We start from the raw sequence: 22,003 nt of genomic DNA, 5'->3' as shown, positions 1-22,003 counted from the left end.
TTACCATGGTGCATCAGCTATGTATTGTCAGAGACTGACACACATCACACGTACTAAACAGTTTCTACAGTTGTATTTGTCTTAAGGTTTTGAATTAGGGAGCTCCAGTGACCTTAAACCGTTAACAGATCTTAGGTGTTAAGTTGCAATCCTCCCTTGCCGTAACTTTTGTTCATTTTACATTCATATGTTCCTCTTCTTCAATTAGGTTCAATTTCAGCACACTGGCTCCTGGTCAGATTTAATTCATTTGCTGCCATCTCTTATAATTAGGCTTTGCATTAACCATGCCTCCCAAAAGAGTCCCTCTTCCTCTTCCACCACCTCATCTGCACAGGAAGCATTTGGTGCTCTTCAAAGTCTGCCTCAGACCTTGCTCTCCATTCACAAGCACTTTCAAATGAGATCAGAGCATTTGAGATTTAGATTCTTGATGATATTAACTTCCCTGCTTCACTCGCCCCTCCCTTTCTCTATACAACTCCAGTGGTGGATCCCTAAGTGAGTGAGTTGCCTCCAGGCAGCGGATTCCATGCATGGCCCAAATTAAATTCCTCGGCTACAGACGACTTTGCTGACCTTCTGGCTTCCTGAGTTCAGTGGAAATGATTGCAGCATGCGGGTAGTGATAATTAACCGCCTTCAAAGTACTCTACTATCCACAGCAAACCCCATACAAATCACAAAAGGGAAAAGGCATCTCTTTAGACCTGTGTGGCTCAATATCCACCCCGCAGAGTTAATGGGAGGGTCTTTCAGTATTTTCGTCTCCTCAGAGTATTTGCCTGAGAATAGGAGAAATGTCTCGTGTTTAATAGAGGACATCCCTGACAGTGGCAAGGTTTACTATCACTATTACCTTTTTATTGGGAGTGAATTGACATAAAATCTACCAGAAAATCCTTGCTCCATCATGAAATATGCTTTAAATATATTGATTCAATCTGCGATGCTTTTATAACCTGTGGAGATCTACTTCCTGATTATGTATGTATGCACTACAACTGTTTCCATTGTACCGTTGTGTGTTTTAAACCATATTCATACCTGAGAGAGTTAGAAAGGTTGCGACACATGGCGCTTGGGTTACTAACACCTTTGTCAACAATAACAGTAGCGTTCAACAGGGGGTTTCAGTACATTAAAATGCACTATATCTGTCTGAATGAGGATGGAATTAAAAATGAGAAAGCAGGAATCCCAATGGAGGACATCCGACTGAATATATTGTAGCTTGTGTACTGACTTTTCAATAAGTGTCTTTTACTTATTTGCTTATTTTTTCCCCTGTGATGATATATTTGTACTAACTCTCTTGATAAATATGGAATATAGAAAGTGCAATTATATACCGGAAAGAAAGAAAGCTGATCAGCAGCTTTGCATTAGAGTAGTCAGAGGTATAGAACCTACCTAATGCAATTTCTTTTTGCCATAACAAGAAACACTGATTTTATTGGAATCACCACCCGTTTTTATAGTTTTTGGTTGCAGATTTTCATATTTGTTCATTTATGTGGCAATATGTACACTACCTTTATCCATAGCCTGGATATAAAGATGGATGTAGCGAGCTGTGACATCACCTGTTGGTTTGCATTGGAGCCAGTTTGAAGCTCAGAGTTGCAGCTTATGGTCAGTGCCATCTTTTCCGTTTGGAGCCACGAACTTCCGAAAAGGAGTGCTAACTGTTGCATTTCATGCTCTGGAAACACGCCCCGCTACCTCGGACCCAAGCTAACACTAGCTTACTGGAGACACTGAGCACTCCAGACTTGGGCTGATGTTAGCTACTTTAGTTAAATTGTGCTAATGGGGCAGGTACTGTAATCAAGTAACATTAAACTTAGTGAAATATAGCGACAATAGTCTGATTCAATGCGAGTCCTGGAGACAGGGTGAGCTGCAGGTGAGCCAACTGTCGATCAATGCCAACACGGCAGACATCAAAGCTAGTGTAAGTCTTCAAATCTTATCAACAGAGCAATAATTTCCAAAATGACCATCAACACACTTAATAGATGGGATTCAGATAGATAGATGGGAGTCAGTTGGAGCATCTAGTGGCCATCAGTGGCATTGCACCCTAAAGTACTTCTGCACTGGCTTCAGCCTTAAACTACGGTAGATGCTGCTTGATATGATCTGGCTAATCCAATAGCATTTTGCCTGCATTAACAAATTTTTCCTTATCCAGATAAGAAAATCAGATACAGGTTTAATGCCAGGTGTAAAGGAGTTTCCTATCTGTATTTACATTTGTAACCATTTATCCATATGCGACTTTAACTTTTGACATGTGTAATGTACTGTATAAAACATCTGCCACTTCATAGATTATTTCATCCAAAGCATTTTAAAGTATGATAACTAAAACAGCTCTATCATGGATATCACCACTGTGGGAGCCAAGAGCCCACATCCTGCCAAACTGTTTCCCCTGCTGAGATACAAATAGCAGAGCAATGTCCCACATGCTCCACTTCACAAACAGATTGTGTGTTTACCTGAATGTGGCCTTGAGGATCTGTCCAGAGGTGCTCTCTCTGGTGTGGTTGTTGTATCCATAGAAAAGGTCTCCAAACACAGTCTGGTTAGCAGGGATGTCCGTTGCTTCCCCACAGTCTATCCCCTCAGTGCAGGCCTCAGACAGCGGCAGGCATGACCTCCCATCTGGGCCCCGCTTGTAGTCCTCAATACACCTAGAGTGAAAAGAGTCATTACATTGATTAATGATTCATACAGAGTATTTCCTCCTCTCCTTCCGTCCTTCCTGAGAACTGTGACATCAGGTTACTTAATTACTTGCTCCTTTATTGTCTGTTAATTGGCTTGTTTCTCTCTTTTTTCTCTGCTCCTGTATTTCCTAAACTCATTTCACTGTAGTTCTTTAGGGTAAGAAAATCATGAGTATGCAGAAAATGAAAATGGAAGAGAGAGTATTTCAAGGTTAGTGTTAATTATGCTAATATATATATATATATATATATATATATATATATATATATATATATATATATATATTTATATATTTATATATATATATATTTATATATATATATATATTCTGTATATATATTTTTTTATACAGAGCTGGAGCTGTTTAGACTGCAAATTTAAAAAATGCTAAGCTCTAAATTAAATAATCAACCAACCAACAGAGAGCTGCTCTCTCTTGACAAGTTTAAAATGATTATGGAGGATCACATAGCAGATAAAAAGGATCAATAAGTTGCTGTCTCTGATCTGCATGGAGAAATTTTCTTTGGGCTTAGCTTCTGATCTGACTGGTCGAGTGCTCAAACATTGATCTGAATTTTACAGTAACACATTGATTTCTACCCTTTCTCTAACACTCACCCCCAAGACACCTTGTTCTTGATGAAGATACTTAAATATGTAAAAACCATGGATGTATTATGAGGACTAGATACCAGACTCTATTAAATCAAATGAAAATTGCTTGCCTGCCACATGAGCCAAAAAGGTTTCTAGCTTCCAGGTTTGCTTCTGTGTTGCGTCGTTGGTCCTGGCCGCGAGTTCCTGCTAGGCCCATAGACTTTATATTGGGATGATGTCACAGATTTAAAACCACTTTTCTTGGCCCAATGAAAGATTAACAAATAAAAAACCTTCATATATAAAAAAGTCAAACACAAAGAGTAATAATTGGCCTTATTTGCAGTTTGAGGTGTCCTATAAATAGTTTTATAGATGTCTCTTTTATAACGGTGGTCTATGGGGACAGGGGAGTTCTATGCTGCAATAATGGGAGTAGCTATTAGGAAAAGTTGTCAGCAAGGCTGAACGGCAGTGCTGTATCTACTTCTCTTAATACATCCATGGTAAAAACTCACAAATATACAGTTTAATTTTTAACAAGGCTCAGTAATTTCTTAAAACAGCTGGGCACTGTAGTAAAATGGGAGGAAATGGTGCATTTGTTGAGGACTAGGAATAAGATATCTGGATTTAGATATGCAGACAATACTTGTTAGTAGGATCAATTCATTGTTAGATTTGGTCTTTTCATAGAATTTGTTGACAGTGAAAATACAGAATATTACCAGACATATCTTTTAATTCTAAGGATTAAATTCCATTCCTTATGTGATGAATATGAATGATGTAAACATACTTACAACCAGATGTCAATAATATGGACCTGTACCATGTGAGATATCGGCTTCTACATTTTTGCAGGGTTCAAAATATGCAGAACTCCAGACCTCACAACTCAACAGTACGACATCAGCTAATCAACTCTACTCAACTGGCACAAAATCCTCCATCCCAAAAAGGGAGCTAGCTAGCTATTTTCATATTGATGATGTTTTCACATGAGGGTGTCTAATGTACTCTGTGAAAAGAATCAAAGACAGATGAAGGGGAGAGAGAAGAAAAAAAAACGGGGGTTGGAGGTTAAAGAGAAAAAGATAATCTGTCAGGGATTCACAATGAGAGGAGCTGGATGCCAAATGTCGCAAAGCTAATGCCAGTCTCCAGCGGCAACAGTGGAAGATTAGCCACATCTGCACTGTGGGAAGTGACAACAACAAAATGCTGTTGTTGAGAATTAAGTGATGCAGAAGTTAGTATTTATGTAAATCTGGTGCGGTACACTGTGCCTGCAACATGATGTTTAATGTAAAAATGACAGAACAAACAACAGCTTGTTGAGTTCAATTAGAAAACTGATGTTTACAGAACCTGATGATGTTTTCACAATCTGGATGATTTTAAAGAAGTTTTTCACATCTCTTGTAACTCAGATCTACACTCTCAAACATTACATATGGGACTTGCATGAGGTCACCAATCAATAACAGGTGAAACAGAATGAAGGAGAGGTAAATTAGGCAAAATCTAATCCATCTGGATGGATGGATGGATGGATGGACAGACAGATAAGTGAGAAGGAACCAGAACTCTAGGGATTATATACTGTATTCATGTCATAAAACCTTAGACCTGCAACAGGTTTATATACTGTAGATTATATCTACAGTATATGGATTAATCTGAGGATGCGGGAGGATGTTGGGAAGCTGGCATCACTGAAGTGGCATCTCACTTGACATTTATCACAGTGCTGTAGTATATGAAAAAGTTTAACTTTAAGTTTATCAACCTCTTTGTACAGCTTTTGCAAAGATGTCCATAAGATCCAGCTGAACCTGCTACATGTTGAAATGCAGTTAAATCAGGCCCGGTTTGCAGATGCCGATACATTTGTTTTCCCCTGCAAATCTTTAAAATCAACTATTGGACAGTGTTGTTATTGACTCCAACAGTATTACCAAACAACCTACGATAAAAACTTCCCCAAAAATGAAATCCATGAATATTTCTGTCTCCATGAAATGCCCACATCCTCCTTCCCTTCTTTTACTTACATCTATCATTTCATTTCTTCAGATTTTTTTTATTGAATTATGCATTTTACCTGCTTACAATCAACACATTATTTTTTATTTGACCTTGAAGAATGAAATTGAAGCAGGAGGCATGAAACATTATCTAATTCCTGCCTCCTGCATAAGTAAATGAACAAAAAGATTTCCTCTATGCTTCAATAATATGAACCTTGCAACAGCCATCTATCCTGCATGTATTCGACATCACAAAGAAAACGTGAAATTGTGCAGAAATTGAAATTCTGCCCAAAACATTCTAAGAATTCAATGTTTCCCTCAGGATTTTATACTTATCAAGGCCTGGAGAGCAAAGACTGTGAAAATTATTCAGACCAAGGTTTCAATTAACAGACAGTCAAAAAAAATAAACCTTCATCTAGGTAAACTATTTTTTTATCTGTCATCAATGTGGAACCTTCATTCTATTGAAAAGCGGACAATTTAAATTAAGACTGTATTTCAGAAACTATCACCACAGCATCTGTAAAGAGCCAATACTTGACAACAAATCCTGCTCTGACAGCATTCTCTGTTCTCCTCCACCTCCTCCTGGTCTATGGACAACTTGCAGTTTGTTTGCCACACTGCAGAGTAAGTGACTTACTGTGGATTATCTTTGATGAGGGAGATGTCTGATATAACGAAATAAAACCAGCCATCCCGACCCACCCACCTCTTCCAAAAACTTTCCTTGAAGATATCATACCTGTCAGTTCAAACCAAAAACACAGACCAACCAAAAATTTCTTTCTCACTCTACCAACTCTCTTAATGGTGTTTTCTGACTAATACTCTGTTGGCTTTGTGCAATCCATCATGACACTAATGCATTGTTTATTTTCTTTCAGTTGGCCAGTTTTGGCTTGGCTCTGCCCTAACCAAGCAAATATATTTCATTAATTTATGGGGAATTTAGTGAGTGAGAGAATATCTACTTCCACAGTATATGGAGCTCTGTATTGAGTCACACTTGAGGACGTGAGCAGGGAGTGAATTTACCTCACACCGAGCACCAGATGCTGGTAAAATTTGACTTTAATGGGAAATTCATGTCACTTGCCACACTAGCTGAAGAACCACTTAAAAGCTTTAGTTATATTAATTTGCCTTAGACACATAATAACTGCAAGCATTGATCTTGAACTGCTCCATTAAGAATATTTCATATCGTACTCACATGAATAAAAGATTTATATGCACGTATATACCAGAGGTCACTGAAAAGGGATAGGGAGACATATTTATAAAAAGCAAACTAAATTGACTACTTGAGAAAGCACAAATTACTCTATTCTCTTATTTGTGTACAACCTAAACCATATATGTATTAAAGGATCCTCTAGTGTTCTAGACTAAGCATTAGTAAATGATGCAACAATGAAACACAAACAACTGATTGAACGTACAGGTGGGTGAGGTAGATTTATATAACTATCACATGGTACAGTGTTGTTATGCAGGAAGATCTCAGTCACTGTCAGCAGCCGTATGAGTGTCAGGTTAAAGGAAAACCTGAATAAATGAGTGGAGAAACATAACGAATACACATGGTTTTATAAAGGTGTTCTGCATGATACAACTGAGGAATTAACAGCCAATATTGTTAAATGTTCCTGACATCAACAAATTGACCCCAGTTGGCCTCATTGAATGCTTTAATGACCATGAAAATGGTGTGAATCATATGCTGTGGACCTCACAGTCAACAGATCTTAACATTTTGGACGGCGCTGGCCACCATCATCATCATCAAAAACACCAAATGAGGGGAGTATCTTTTGGGAGGAATGATGTTCATCCCTCTAGTAGATTTCAGAGGCTTGACAAATCTATACCAAGGAGCACTGACGCTGTTCTGGAGTCTTGTGTTGGACTAAGACATTTTATGTTGGGTTTCCTTTTATTTGTTACCCATCAGTATGGTAACACAGCTCTTAATGTATATTATGGGGCTGTGTACATTGCATTGTTGTGTAACTTTTGTAGGTAACACTTTACTTTAAGTTCCCATATTTAGCATTTACAAGCATATAAACAGTTAATAAATAGTTTATACACAGTATAATGTAGTTGTTACCAGATATAAGTACATTTTTAAGGAATAAAAACAAGTAGATTATCTACAGACAAAAATCCAATAATGACTACTAAAAGTGAAAACTTTACTTTTGTGTTATTAAAACAAAGCAAGTCAATGGTTGCAGTTATGGAGACTCCAAAACATAAAATGTGCATCAAATGGCCTGTAAAAAGTTCTGTTAAGATATTGCATTCATAAAATTCAGTGCTTAATCCATAAGTATTGATATAATGATATAGGGACTGATATTGCTTTCTCTAACAATGTGCAAACATTCACAGGACTGGATGCCACATGAATGATTACAGGGCTCAACATGACAGGGTTAGGAAATAAAATAATTATAGTAATCAAAATATAAGTTAGTGAATATGTTTTTCCTTACCCACAGAACATCTGGATGTTGTAGAGTGTCGGGTCATCCTCTAGAGGGGCCAGCTGCTGGAGACACAGCTGCTCACATCCTCCGTTGAAACCGTCAGAGCAGTCAATGCCGATGTGGTGGTCGTAGCACCCGGTCCCATCCTTCATAGGACTCAACCCTGGAGGGCACTGTAGGAGGAGTAAGTCTTTTTAAATGACTAATGTTAGCAATTACTGATTTTTACTTCATGTACTGGAGGGAGACTTTCTTACGCATAAAACAAAAAAGTGAGAAGCTGCCACATTAACACTGATCCCAGATGGGACAGGTAAACAGACCTGATAACATCTGTGCCACAGAATGCAAACAGTCAGATTTCTGTTCCCATTAGTGCAGCCTGTGTGAACACTGAGCTTAGTGTGTAAGCTGCACAAGGCAAGATGTTAAATTCTCGTATTATCAGGCTAAATAACAGCATGAGGCTGCAACAGAGACACAAGAAGTTAAAAACAAAAGGACAAACAGGAACATCCATGCATCGAATTTGCCACATGCAGGGGAAAACTCTCAGGTTGCTTTACATTTGGTAGAAAGGACATATTTTCATTTTTTCACCATCAAACTTTCCGGCTAAGATTTTATTGGCACTTACTGCATGTATATGTTACATGCATACTTGACAGGTACTGTATTTGTAATGTATGATCATTTCTTTTTTTACACATCAATATGACAACAAGACTCAAGTCTACAGCCACATAAGCCTCTGTGAGGCTGTTCTTACACACAGCAGTGCTTTGAGCTAAATGCTAACCTTGGCAAGCTAACAAGCTCACAATGGCTGTGCTAATATTGGTATAATGGAAGTTTAAAGTGGAGACTGATGGCAATGACATAAGTTTTGCAGGTATTTGGTCATAAACAACAAATTTTAATTGGGACTTGATGACAGTGCTAGAATGCAAATGTCTATACCGAAGTTCATGGCAATCCATATGATAGTTGTAGAGATATTTGACTCAAAACCAAAAATGTCAACCTGCTGGAGGTGCTAGAGGAAAAATCGGGGGGGGGGGGGGGCACCATGGAAATCTGTACCCAATTTCATTAGAATCTACCCAACAACTGTTGAGATATTTCACTAAAAAATAGAAATATCAACCCCATGGTGGCACTAATAGATTTATCCTCTGGGGACCATTTGTACAAAAGTACTACCACTCATAGTATAATGGTGAACTGACTGCCATTACCATCACTAGAGCCACAGCACTAGTGTAGCTGAGAAATAAACAAGGTAAAAAAAAAAGCCATGCAGTATATATGATACAAATACTGACAAATTAGTGTCAGAAAACATTAAGAATTATGTTATTACTAGTTCAAGTGTTGTGGTATTGTAATATCTTAATGCTAGAATAATGCATTGCTCCCTGACAAATCCTGTCCTGCTTAACACGTTCTTTTCCTCTGTGTGTTAGAAAGAACAGAGCCTATGCATCACACTTTCACTTGATTATTTACTGTGGCACAGGGAGTGACAAGAACAGTGATGAAATGGCAGACAACCAGTGTCATCTATAATGAAACCCCTTTAAAAAGGATCCTTGTTATGGTGAAGGAGATGAAGCAATACTGCGAGTTTAAATTTCAATTTCCATACAATCCAGAGAGGACTGTCTTCATATTTGATGAGTGAAATGAACTCCTTTCTTTTTGAAATATGCAAAACAGCAATGGGTGTCACAGATAAAGTTCGAGAAATTAATTTAAAAAAAAGAGCACTAAATGATAAAGTTTTACAGAGTAATGAACAACTTCTTAATTGAAATGCACTGTGTGTTGGGGGTGAATTTATAAAAGTACTGCGAGACCTGACTTCACCCTGGTTCCCCTCCTCTACAGTCTTGTTCAGTATTTCCCAAGCAATTTCTTCAGAGACCTGTCAAGTCAAATTCACATTATGTTTTCTATCAACTATTACTTCAAAGGAAACTTTGATAGAGTGCATTTTAACAAGGTATCCCTACCTTCAGAATAGTGACAAGGCAGTTGGTTTCCTCTATGCACCGAGGGATCAACAACTCCTTATTTTATTATTCAGGCTAGCGTATTCATTAGAGGGTCCTGGTGGCTCATTTAGATAAAAAGAAACAAAAAAAAGAAAAAAAAAAAAAACCTAACATGCTTGTTGTTGATTCCAGTCTACTTGAACAATATTTGTGGATGCATACTATAGTGTATTTTGTTTTTCTAGAATTTATCTAACTGAGATCTCAACAGGAATAATAATGTTAAGTCCAGTATTCATCTTGGATCATTCATACATATGAAGATTAGTGCTAGTTGTATTATCTGATTAGCATCAGCTGCTTCATTCATGTTAAACAATCATTGCTTCATGGCCACACATATTAATGCAGGCGTTCACAGTGGCCTTTATGACTACCCACTTCTCACCATTACTCTGCTGTTATGCCAACGCAGTGCTATAAATTGTCAATTCCTTAACACAAGTGTCTCTAAATGAAGAACTTGTATGAGAAGCCAGGGTCTCCATTTGTCTGACTGCATCAGGATCAGGCTGACATACATTTCTCTCAAAGAGCTGGTGCAATCTTCAGTTTGCCTGAGCCTGATAGAGCATGGTATTCATCCTCAATCATGCATATATACTGTATATACAATGTGGATGTTTTTGAACAGATTAGAAACCCTCTCCAAGAGAACTGTCCTAAAACTAAGATTGTGACCCATCGTTGGAAGTGGCAGAATTTGATGGGAGTTCCCTGCTAAAATCTAAATTATTAAATTAAGGATCAGATTTCTGATCACAAAATAATTGCATATGGTTTCTCTAACAAAGAGGGAAAGCTGAATGTTTGAATTTTCTTGTAAGCCTGACATTACTTTATAAACTTAACTTATAACAAGGGTAAAGCATGAAATGTTGTGCCACTAAAATCCTTAGCTAATGAGATAGTCCAGCTACTGCAGTGTGTGTTTACTTTTGCGATTTAGATAAAAGGCAACAGGGAAGATGACCCAAATGCAGATACAGGCAGAGCAGGTTGAAAAAGGTTCTGTGATAAATAAACAGGCTTACGTTTAGCAGTCCGAGCTGGCAAACAAATCCAAATCACACAGGCACAGGCAGTAACAGCTGTAAAGTTTTGGCATAGAAATCATCTGGCAAGGTACTGGGGCAAGATGGTAGACATCTCCTTCATTTGGATTTCCAGAGAGCAGGTTTATATACAGTACAAGGGAAGGAAAACAGGTGTGCGTGGAGATCAGGTCACAGGGGGAAAAAAAAGGTGGGAAAACACTGAGGATATCCGGTGGTAATCTGGGGAATGACGTGGTCTTGAGAGCTCAATGAAAATCCAAGGCCAAGGGAAGTTTGTGAGGCTGAAAGGCTGAGTCTGACAACCTAGAATTAAGTTAAACTTGTGCATATGCAATTGCAATGGAATTTTATATGTGGTTTGAAGAAAAGGAAATATAATTTAAACACTTTTTTCATCATTGTTGAGAGTTTTGGCAGCTTTCTGCCTATGTCACTCTGAAAAACACATAGTGACAGATTGCTGACTGGGTTGTGAATTCTCATTTAGCAACAGTGGTTTGTAGAACCACTCATCTGTTCACCAGTAAAAAGCAGGACACAGTCCATCACTAGGCTTTCTCAACTTTTGCCAGCTGATAAGTTCAGTAACAAGTACAATTTCTGGTTGTAGGACATTTAAAAAGTTCATTATTGATTGTTTCTACATCATGAAGAAAAAGGACTGTGATGGACAGTGCACTGTTGCAGAATCAGTTATATACTGTATATCCCACTTGTGACTATTTTAAAACCAATGTGCTACAAGTGTTGATAGAGGATGGATCTATTCTAAAACGTCCTCTGTGTACTGCATCTACCTTATAAGTTAGAGCTCCAGATCAGGTATTTGTTGTCGTGCTAGTACAGAATGGGGCCACATGTTGAAAGAGTGGTCCCTGGTCTTGTTCCCTTGAGAAACTGATATTGATTTTGTCACTCTGCGAGGGGGCATTGTGACAAATGATTTATTACCTGAAATGCAACGAGCACATGAGACATTGAATCTCTTAACACATCTGTGGCACAGAGTCTTTAAATCACTGGAACTCACTGCAATCAATGGATGTGTGGACATGTGGTGCAGGCTGAGAGGAATTTGTATTGATGGGTAACTGCAATGTAGCTTGCCAACCACAGATAGCTCTAGTTATTGACTGCCATAATAGGCTTCTGACATGCTGGAATAGTGATAACTCTGGGCCATTTTCCAGCTGTCCGTAGTATAATAATTATTAAGAATATGCGCCTGCCGAAGTCTTTGTCTGTGGATTGTTATCACTTGAGATTTCCACAAATCTGGTCTATAATCCTGGGTAAATCATTGATAATCCTCCGTATAAAACCACTCCCAAAGTAAACAGCCCCCAAATCCTTAAATTTTATCTGATTAAAAACTTGGTTGTTTTGTTTGCAATGAGTTCGTGGCCATGAAAGGCGGAATACTTTTAATGACTCAGCATGATTGGCATAATTAGAGAATAATCCAGATTAACAATTCTAAGAAGTCCTCAAAGGTTTAGGTGCAAGAAAGTAAATATAGGTGTTTCCCAAAATTTTGGTTCTATGTAATTCATTTCACACAAAAGAATTGGACATTTCTGTTTATTCAGTTATTATATTGCTGTCTTCTCCAAAATGATATGATATCCATATGACATTTATGAGCAAAAGATAATTAGTTCTTACTTGTGATTTAAAATATTTGAAAAGGTTAAGAACCTTGCCATGGATTGTGATTTAATCCCTCCAGGTAAAGAGAAATGTGAACTTTTAAATCTTGCCTTCATTGCACACAATTCTACATTATTTAGAGTTCAAAAGCTCTGAGGGCTCCATAATGCAGAGGGTTAGACTGTGGCACATTTCAGTGTGTTTTCAGATTGACAAGCTTCTATACTGTTGCATGCTGCAGGTCAAAGTGTTATGTAGCACAATTCAAAAGGTTTTGAATGATTATTGTAAAGAACTGTGTTCAGGTGCACAGTCAGACACCAGCAAAGACCTTCACAGGTCTCAGTTGTGAAATTTGGACCTCTAAATCTCATGTCAGACATTCACATTAAAACCTTCAAGCAACTGACAATGTTCTCAAAGGTAAGATGGTAAAAGAGTAGCCATTTTTTCACAGATGAATCAGGTAAATACACTGTAGCTTGTTGATGTTTGTTATAGTTTTGGTAGGCCCCAAGATTAGAGAAGTGGGTTCAGGACTGACTTAAAAAAATTCATTAACGTTGTTATAACCTGAAGTGTAAAGCACTACAACTGAACAAATGACATCACACCCAGGTATTGTGTGTGGTCTATTCACAGCTAACTGGAAAGGGTGTATTTCATCTCAAAATGATGAACTGGTCACTAGATAATGACCATATACTGACACTAACAAAGGGTTCTTTGAAGGCAAAGTAATCACCATTAATCTTAGACCATTTAATAACTGGACAGTGAGTGAGAGTGCTGTCTGCCCTGCTGTAGAGGAAGCTAGCAGTACAAAGTGTGTTCTGAAAAAACCCTTGAACCACCATGCCTTTTAATCCTGTTTCTTAATGGAGATAAATTCCTGCAGTGCTTTTGAGGCTTAAGGGAATCAGCACTGTGCCATTGCCAAACAGCAACAAATCCCTGTGAGAGGAGTTGGATAAGCTATGCACTTTTCAAATTAGTCTGATAGGCAGATCAGTGCAGAACTACAATGATTGAGGACTTAAACAGCAAGCTAAGGCATTCACCAGAAAAAAAGTATTAATCATTCTTCAAAGGATTCCAATCAAGAAGATACAAAAGGTCTTGATTCATTTAACTGTATTTATGGAAAATTTAACAAATCACTCTTGCTGTTCTCACTTTGAAATTTAGTCTGCTGTCAGTGTCTGTCCTTTACTGTGAAGCTACTGTCAAAATCAACAAACAATTACAAAAGATATTGATGGATAGTATTCAGTGGTTTGCAGTGGCAAGTGAATAGGAGCCTGCAATTTGTAACATTTTATTTTTATTAGAATGTTTGCTAGCCGGAGAATGAATCAAGGTCCGACCTGGTCCAACAACAAAATTAGGACAGATTGAACCGTCTTCTTGTGTTTGTATTCTCACTCCAGACACATCTGACCAATGAGCAGAGTGAACGTTCTCATGTGACTTTCAGTCATGATGCATGTTTATGATGGATTTAGGTTCACTTGAATTTTTTCCTGTATGACGACAAAACCAAACAAAAGGGAAAATGCAAGTTTACCAGCTTGTCTACTGATTCGGACCAGAGCAAACCAACTATAGCTTTTAAAATGTGCTTAGAGATGTGTTTGAACTTGCTTTAGATTCTCTAAGACATTTAGCTTCTCATCCAAAAGGCCTCTTCAAAAATCTTCTTCAAGAAACGTCTTCAAGGACCTGAAGTTGCCCTTGACTTTGTCCTTCTTGATGTACCATGACCTGGATGACACAGAATCTTCACAGGCAAATCCTACCTTACTTTCTCACATCTGCACACCTGGGAAGTTGTAAAAATTGTCAGATGCAGACATTACCCATTTTGCCAGAAGTGACCATATTTGGATGAAAGGGTGGAGCTAACCCTAACGCTAGCTGCTAACTTGGTTAGCACAGTGCATTCGCACTTTGTTCAGCCAAACACTGGGCAAGACTCTTTTTAGGCAACGAAAATGTTAGTTAACTTTCATGAACTGAAAACATATTGAAATAGTGATGGCTACGCCTATAATCTGTGAATCTGGGGTTATGCCATGGTTATGTTACCTAACCAACGTTGTCACCGTGATAGCAACTTGTCAATCACAAAGTAGCTACGCACAAAAGCATACTCTGCTTTATCATCTATTTAACTCTAAATGTGACCATAATTTACAAATGAACATCATGCTGTATTGAAGAAGACTTGAAACTAGTGATTGAGACCATAAACTCATTAGAAAAGCAAGTGAGTAGTGAGAAGTAGAGTCATTTTCTCATAGACTTCAATACAATTGGACTTCTTTTTGGAGCCAGTGGAGTTACCCCATGTTGGCCATTAGAGAGAAGGCAGGTTTAAGTTACTTCCACATTGGCTTCACTTTTCAGACCCAGAGCTACTGCTTGGACTTGACATGGGAGATTTCCTACCAACAGTCAACATCGGTTTACTTTAAACATGACCACCATTTTTTTTTTTTAACCTTAACCAGTAGCAGTGGCAGATCAGAACATGTTGATAGAAATTCTTTTCATAATGGTCATATGTAATAGATTTGGAAGGCACTGACAAACTATGTCCTCCTGCCGACAGAGGCATCAGATCAGAAAACACTCTTGTAGATCTATTATGGAAGACAATGAAAAAATGATCTCTTTTGTCATTTATTTTGGAAGATTATATGAAGTATTGACATAGCAAGGCTGGTAATTATAATGTAAAGATGAAGAATCTCAAATACACTCACCAGTCTTTTTCTGTAGGGAAAATGGTTTTTCAACATGCTGTGTTTGTTTCATGATGTCAAAACTAGGCTCAACTGGACACACAGCTGGATTTTGCAGTATGACTAGATATTTTTCCTGGGTAAAACTTGTATAACCATGTATATTAAGGCCATGTATAACTTAAATGCTACTGTAGGATGAAACATCCTCTTACTGGTCTATGCATAGCATTAAAAAGCATATTGATTGATACATCAAATAGAGAACTGGGATGATATATTTGCCAGAAACTTGAAAGGCTTTTCCACACTGCAGAGAGAGAAGCCCACAGGAGCGCTTGTGTCAAGTTCACAGAGAAACGTATCTATTCTGAAGGGGTCTGTTAGAGAAATCACATTTTGTAGCCTAAAACATTATTCCAACATTTCAACTTTCCTTTGATGTTTCTTAATAGAGGAAGTTGCCCTGAGATACTTTTTCACAGGCAAGTGTGATGAGATAAGCAGTGTGGGTCAAAGGCCAGCTTATCCCAGAGCACTTGCTCCTCATTCTGATCTCCTGTGGATGTTATGGTGAGTAAGTTTGGTGCAAAAAACTTGGATATTTAGTAACCCTGCTTACCTCCTTCACAGCAAAGTGCAAAAAGCACAACAGGGAGTGTGCCTGAGGTCAAATGGACGTGCTACATCTGAAGACCTTTCTTAAAGAGAAAGATTGTATTTTCTGATCCAATGTCTTTTCATTTACTGACTGCTGGAGCTCATAGTGCACCTGTCAGTATCACTACATCTGGCACTTTCCATCTAAAACCTTAATGATCTAACAATCTGTACTGAGCTGTAGTTAACTGCTACCCACAAAGTATTCAGGAAGTGGAAGTTATTTATTAAACTTTATGGACTTAAAAAATGTGAGATCTGTAATTTCAGAGAATGTTCTTTCTTGCTGAGTTAGTGGTAAAAACCTGCTCACTCAAAAAGACCCTTGTTACTGTGAACAGAATTCCGAACAAAAGAATGTTATATTCGTTTTAAAAAGACAGGCATTATTTATACTGTGGCAAGTGCCTGGTGAAGTCTGAGTTATATTTGAAAGTTTTGTGATCTAATGAGATGGTGTAGTTTTCCAGACGTTTTCAGCAGGATTATCTGGGGATCTGAGCTCAAAAAGTCAAAGTTAAACAAAGGTCGGGGATTGCTGCTTTATGCACATCACAGCTCTGGTATACTACTAATAAATATGCAATTGATCTCACATCTCACTGCACCATTCAAGCAACAACTGTGGCTATGCTGATGTTTAATTTAAGTTTTTACCCAAGTCACAGTTATTTACTCCATCATTACTATAATTTTACATTGCACTAAATTATTGAGGCAAAAACTAAATTCAGTTTCATTTGGAAGATGAAGATTCAACTTTGTTAAATTTAGTATTAAGGATAGCATGTTTAAATGAGCAAAGATTTTCCACTGCAGATTTTTCTTTCATCTGTTTGTTACAGTTCATTTATATTTTTGAAAAAGCAGTTCACTACTATAACTTTTTTGTCAAAGCCCTATAACTGCATCTGTTAGTCACTGACACTCTGACTGAGTGATGCAGTTACACCATTTGTCAGCCAAAGCTAAGTATCCCAGAATGCATTTCACACCAACCTGCAGTGTTGATGGCAGAGATTAAGCTGTTGTAATTTTGTTGAAGAACTGTTAATGTCACTTTATTAAGTTTTTTTTTTCAAGCAAGAAAGTAACCATTTAGTACATGAAGATGTGTATCACATGGTTTTCAACCAACATACCAAGTTCAAATGTACTTAGCAGGTGTATTTTTATACAGTAAATTATGAAATACGCAGCTGTCATGCCATCGCCAGTAGACGTTCCTTCCATGCACTCACCTTAACATTGCCGTCAGTCTCTTGTCTGCAGTCCCAATCAGTCTCATTCAAAACTCTACATGGTTTGGCGGTGACAGAAGGGCTGCACCTTCTCCTTGTAATCCTATGTCGGCACTATCCACCTGCCATAGCCCCACCCCTGAGATGATCGGCCTTTCAACATCCGTCGTCATCCCGAGGAGAACATGATCTGATGAACTGATCTGTGCAGCTCTTTGGTGATTTACTGCTGGCTCTAATGTCTCGGCAGCATTTTGATATATGATATAATTCCTTTTGGAAGATAAATGTTGGTCTCACAGATGAAATCCTCCCATCCTCAGAAGTTTCTACATCTGAGTCAAACTTGCCAAGTCCAAACTCGCCATACTGGGCATTGAGAAAGGCCCAATGTTAAATTGGCTTCAGTCAAAGCCTGGCACACTTCCTGGGGGCTTGGTTGCCACATACTGCCACTTCCTGTATCCGTTGTTTCAAATTAAAAGCCCTCTAGTGCTTCATACATGGTCCAGCCATGTACTAGATTTTGACCTCGTCTTATTCATCTCAGTAGTGCCTGCAGGTCTTCCTCTCAAGGCTAAATACGGCATAAACATCTATGTTGTCTGAGAGAAAAACTGAGGCAAAGAAAAGTTTAAAAAAATCTGCAGCTTGTAAAGCTTAACTGCTGTGAGCACATAATAGTTTTAGGTGACTCAGACGTTGATTAGCTCCTTTCTTTTTCAATCTGGATGTTACCAGCTGGATAGTCAGACACAAATGTTTATAAGGATTTTAGAGTAAATCAAACAATAAATACATTGCAGTTAAGTGTGAAAATTTGGAAAGTGAGGGGGACATAACCCCTGTGACCCCAGTGAAAATTACATCCCTGTTGTACTGCACATAAAATTAACTTGTAGACTCAAAAGAATAATGAAAATATAATGTCAGTCATAATGTCGCTGATTCTTTTACTTACAATCATTTCCCATTAATCATTCTTTGCTGAAAAAAAGCATGATTTATGTCTGTACCTGAACCATTTTGTCTTTCACATTTCAGTGCTTTAGTAAACACATTTCAGTATAGTTAAAAAAAAAAATTACAGAAACAAATTTTATTCTACAAATTTCCAAAACATATGAACCCATAGTTTACCTGCTCTTCAGCAGATGCTTTTATCAACCCTCTCAGTCTAAACACACTCTCACATAAATCCAATGACCCGAGGAGAGAAAACATCAGTAGTGACAATCTAATGTGCTCCTATTCCTCTTTAGGGCTGAGGTCTAGCTATATCTCTGCCAGGTATTGACTCCACTCGACACTGCTTAGTGTCCCAAAATGTGATCCCAGTCAAGATTGGTTTTTGCTGCCTAAGGGGAACTGCGCCAATACAAAGCGGTAAGAAGAACTGCTTTGGCCAGCAGCATACTGTAAGGTACTGTCCAGAAATTTTATTAAAACAACCACCTGACTGGTCAGACAGGTATTAGATATAACAGTAGGTGGTGTATTCTGCCGCTATTATGCAGTGTTGTGTATAATGTCTTTTTCAGATTGTATAATTTTGTGGGTAACTCTGTTGAGTGGTCTATGCAACCTTTGATTGAATTTAATTCAAATTTTATACGTATAGCACTATCTCATATAAAAGCAGTTCAAAATGCTTTACATAGAAACAAAAAACAGCAAAAGTGTGCTTATAAACAAACACCCATCCATACATACACATATATACACACACACAAAACAAACATACTGCACAAATACATGTGTGTCCATTCAAGAAAATGCTTGACTGAAAAGGAGGGTCTTTTGTTTGCTTTTAAAAGAACACAGTGTGGGAGCAAGTCTAGCATCAGCAGGCAAACTGTTCCATTCTTCAGGTGTATAAATAGTGAAAGCCATCTCACCAGATTTTGAAAGTGCTCTAGGCACATGGAGGAGATTTCTACCTAGTGATCTGTGGGGATTGTAAACTGACAGCATGTCTAAAATGTGCTATGGAGTCAGACCAGCAAGTGCTTTGTACCAAGAGGAGGATTTTAAATTGTATTATGAAAACAACAGGTAGCCAGTGAAGGTTTCGGAGGACTGGATTTATGTGGTCTGAATTTTTTGTCCTGGTTGGAACTCCTGCGGCTGAGTTCTGGATAAGTTGTAATCTATGGATTGTTTTGTTTGTTAGACCCATAAACAGAATTGCAATAATCCAATTCTGACAAATGCATGCATGAGTTTCTCTGAGTCAGACCGGGAACAAAAGCCTCTGATTCTGGAAATGTTTCTGAGTTGGATAAAGGCAGCCTTGGTGATGCTGTTGATATGAACCTTAAAGCTGAGTTCACCATCCATGGTTACTCTTTTTAGTGATCTGGATGCCAGGTACTCACAGGATGCCAGGTACTCACAGACTAACTGTCTCTGGGCTTTAGCACCTACGACCAAGATCTCAGTTTTCTCCATGTTCAGCTGAAGGAAGTTTGCAGCCATCCAGTGAAAGATGACATGATCTAGTTTTAACTGTCAAGTCAAATGTACAACGTGGTAGAAAAAAAAAAAACACTTATTTTTCTCATGAATAAGGCTCATTGCATTTGGTTTCTACACATTTTTACTGAAGAGTTTCAACAAGGACCTCTTGTTTGTCACAAGTGGACCCTTTTGTGATACTCTTATGGTTTGTAGTATGGTCTGTAGAATTGTGTGACACCATAGGTTGTATTTTGTGGTGATGAGTAGTTGACTGGCCCAACAGTAATTGAGACAGAAGTACTTTAAAGACAGATATACTTTTTTGTATTGATGTTGAAGGCACGTGTTCAGGGTTTTTTCTCTTCAGTTCAATTATATTTAGGGTTTTGAATCATACACATATCAAGACGCACCGGCACTGAAAAACATGAATAGTGTCAAGTGGTACTAGTTTTTAATGCCATAATTTAGCAAAAGGACCACAAAGTGTGTTGCGGTTGTTTCATTGAAGGGAAGTCCACAGATTTCACACATCAGATTCAGTTTACTAGTCATGGGGAGTAAGTATGTGAGTCATTGAAAGACGGCATTGATCACGCAGAGAGGGTCTAACAGAAAAATGCTATCAAAGTGCATTAGCCTAAGCTATACTAGGTTTTTTGCATACATTTTGACTATTCTTTTCTTTTAATCTGTGTCTTGCAAGTCCTTCCTTTATGGAGGTGCAATGTTACCAGAAAATGCTGAGGTTTCATTCAAATTTATGTAGCACAGTATACACAATAGTCCTTCTCACAGACTATTGAGTTACTTGATACTTGAATTTGGGTGAATTTGTAGAACAACTTGCTTTATAATATAGTGACAGTTATTTAAACTATTGTTATTTTATTTTTTGCAATTTGGACAATTGCAGGCACAAAGCATTTTCTCTCAGTTGGTACAACTTCTCTAACATGCACACCGAGTTAAATCAACAGTGATAGCCTTAACAAACAAGCCTGTGCAGATGCTGTTTGGGTAGCTAACAAGCTGCTCCACAAGTACATACATATGCAGTTACCTACAACAGCTAATCCAGGGGGATCATCTCTTTGTTTACTTTCAGTTGGACTCAGACAACAAGTAAAAAATAAATAATAAGTAAAAAAATCCCCAACACTCACATTTAAACAAAAAAACTATAAAGCATACTGAACTTGGCCTCCTCTGACCAATCAGTCGAGGTGTTTTTCCATCAGCTGTCAAAAACGAAAACACCTACCATGACTTTCTAACCTTCAAAAGTTTAAACTCATAGAAAACAGAGCACCAGCACTTTTCTGCACTTTGTAATTCATGGGGCAAAAATACAACACATGGATGGATACACATGCGTACACACATTTTCAGCATAGTGGAACCTCGTCGAGGCAGAGTGACCCACCCTGTCTAACCCATCAGGGAGAAAACAAGATGTAATTTATTATAACTTGGAACACACAAATCTATCTGAGGGGGAAAAAAAAATCCGACCCTGTAGGCACACTGTACTGTCACTACAAACACAGCCATAACCGTCATTGTTTATACCTTACACACACAACTCGCTCTCTCTCCACAGTATAGTGCTATAAAGCAGACACAAACAGCTGTAAAACACACTTAAACAGCACTAATGATCAACATTTCCTGTGTACTGACAGTTTATATATCAAACCCCACAAACACACATTGAGCTGTTTGGACGGTGCCCAGCTATTCTTGTCATTCCATCCTAGTGGCAATCAGCACTGTCAACAACATCCTTGTTTTCCACCATTTTGCTGGGGAGACAAGTGACAAGATGAAGCTAATTAATCTCACAATCATTCTGTGATTATTATGCTCCCACTGCCACAGGCGCTGCGTGCTGCCTCTCCCCAGGAGTGCAATATATCAGTGAGACGGAGCGGGTCGGTCAGCGCAGACCGCCAGCGTCAGTTGACTCTAACACAAGGAAAGATATTAAATGCAGACAGTACAGCTACTGGCAGCACAGACTCAGACAAGGTGTTAATTGATTAGGGTGGAATCAGAGCGCTGGGGCCCAGCCAGTTTACCACCCTGATTAGACGGATGAGAGGCTCATTTATAAGCTCGACAGTCACAAGATAATTACTAAAACGGACAGTAATATATGCAATGGCAGCTGGGAGCGCTGCAGTGTGGTGATGGACAGGACTGGGATGTGTGTGTGTGTGTGGGGGTGAAGATCAACGGTTTAGCTCCCCCG

General features: G+C 38.3%; 1 protein-coding gene across 4 annotated transcripts in view; it reads right to left on the bottom strand.

Moving 5' to 3' along the window:
• Positions 1–22,003, bottom strand: part of astn1 (astrotactin 1) — a 394,147-nt gene that overhangs the window by 205,112 nt on the left and 167,032 nt on the right. For all 4 annotated transcript variants that reach the window (XM_067604968.1, XM_067604965.1, XM_067604966.1 and 1 more), the window contains 2 exons: positions 7,883–8,049; positions 2,508–2,702 (listed from right to left, as the gene is read on the bottom strand). In XM_067604968.1, the coding sequence (XP_067461069.1) occupies positions 2,508–2,702; positions 7,883–8,049 (362 nt within the window). The remainder of the gene's footprint in view (positions 1–2,507; positions 2,703–7,882; positions 8,050–22,003) is intronic.

Source organism: Thunnus thynnus, chromosome 12 (genome assembly GCF_963924715.1).
Source record: "Thunnus thynnus chromosome 12, fThuThy2.1, whole genome shotgun sequence".
Classification (NCBI taxonomy): domain Eukaryota; kingdom Metazoa; phylum Chordata; class Actinopteri; order Scombriformes; family Scombridae; genus Thunnus; species Thunnus thynnus.
Note: the sequence above shows the minus strand (reverse complement) of the source record. Positions and strands in the feature narration are given on the sequence as shown.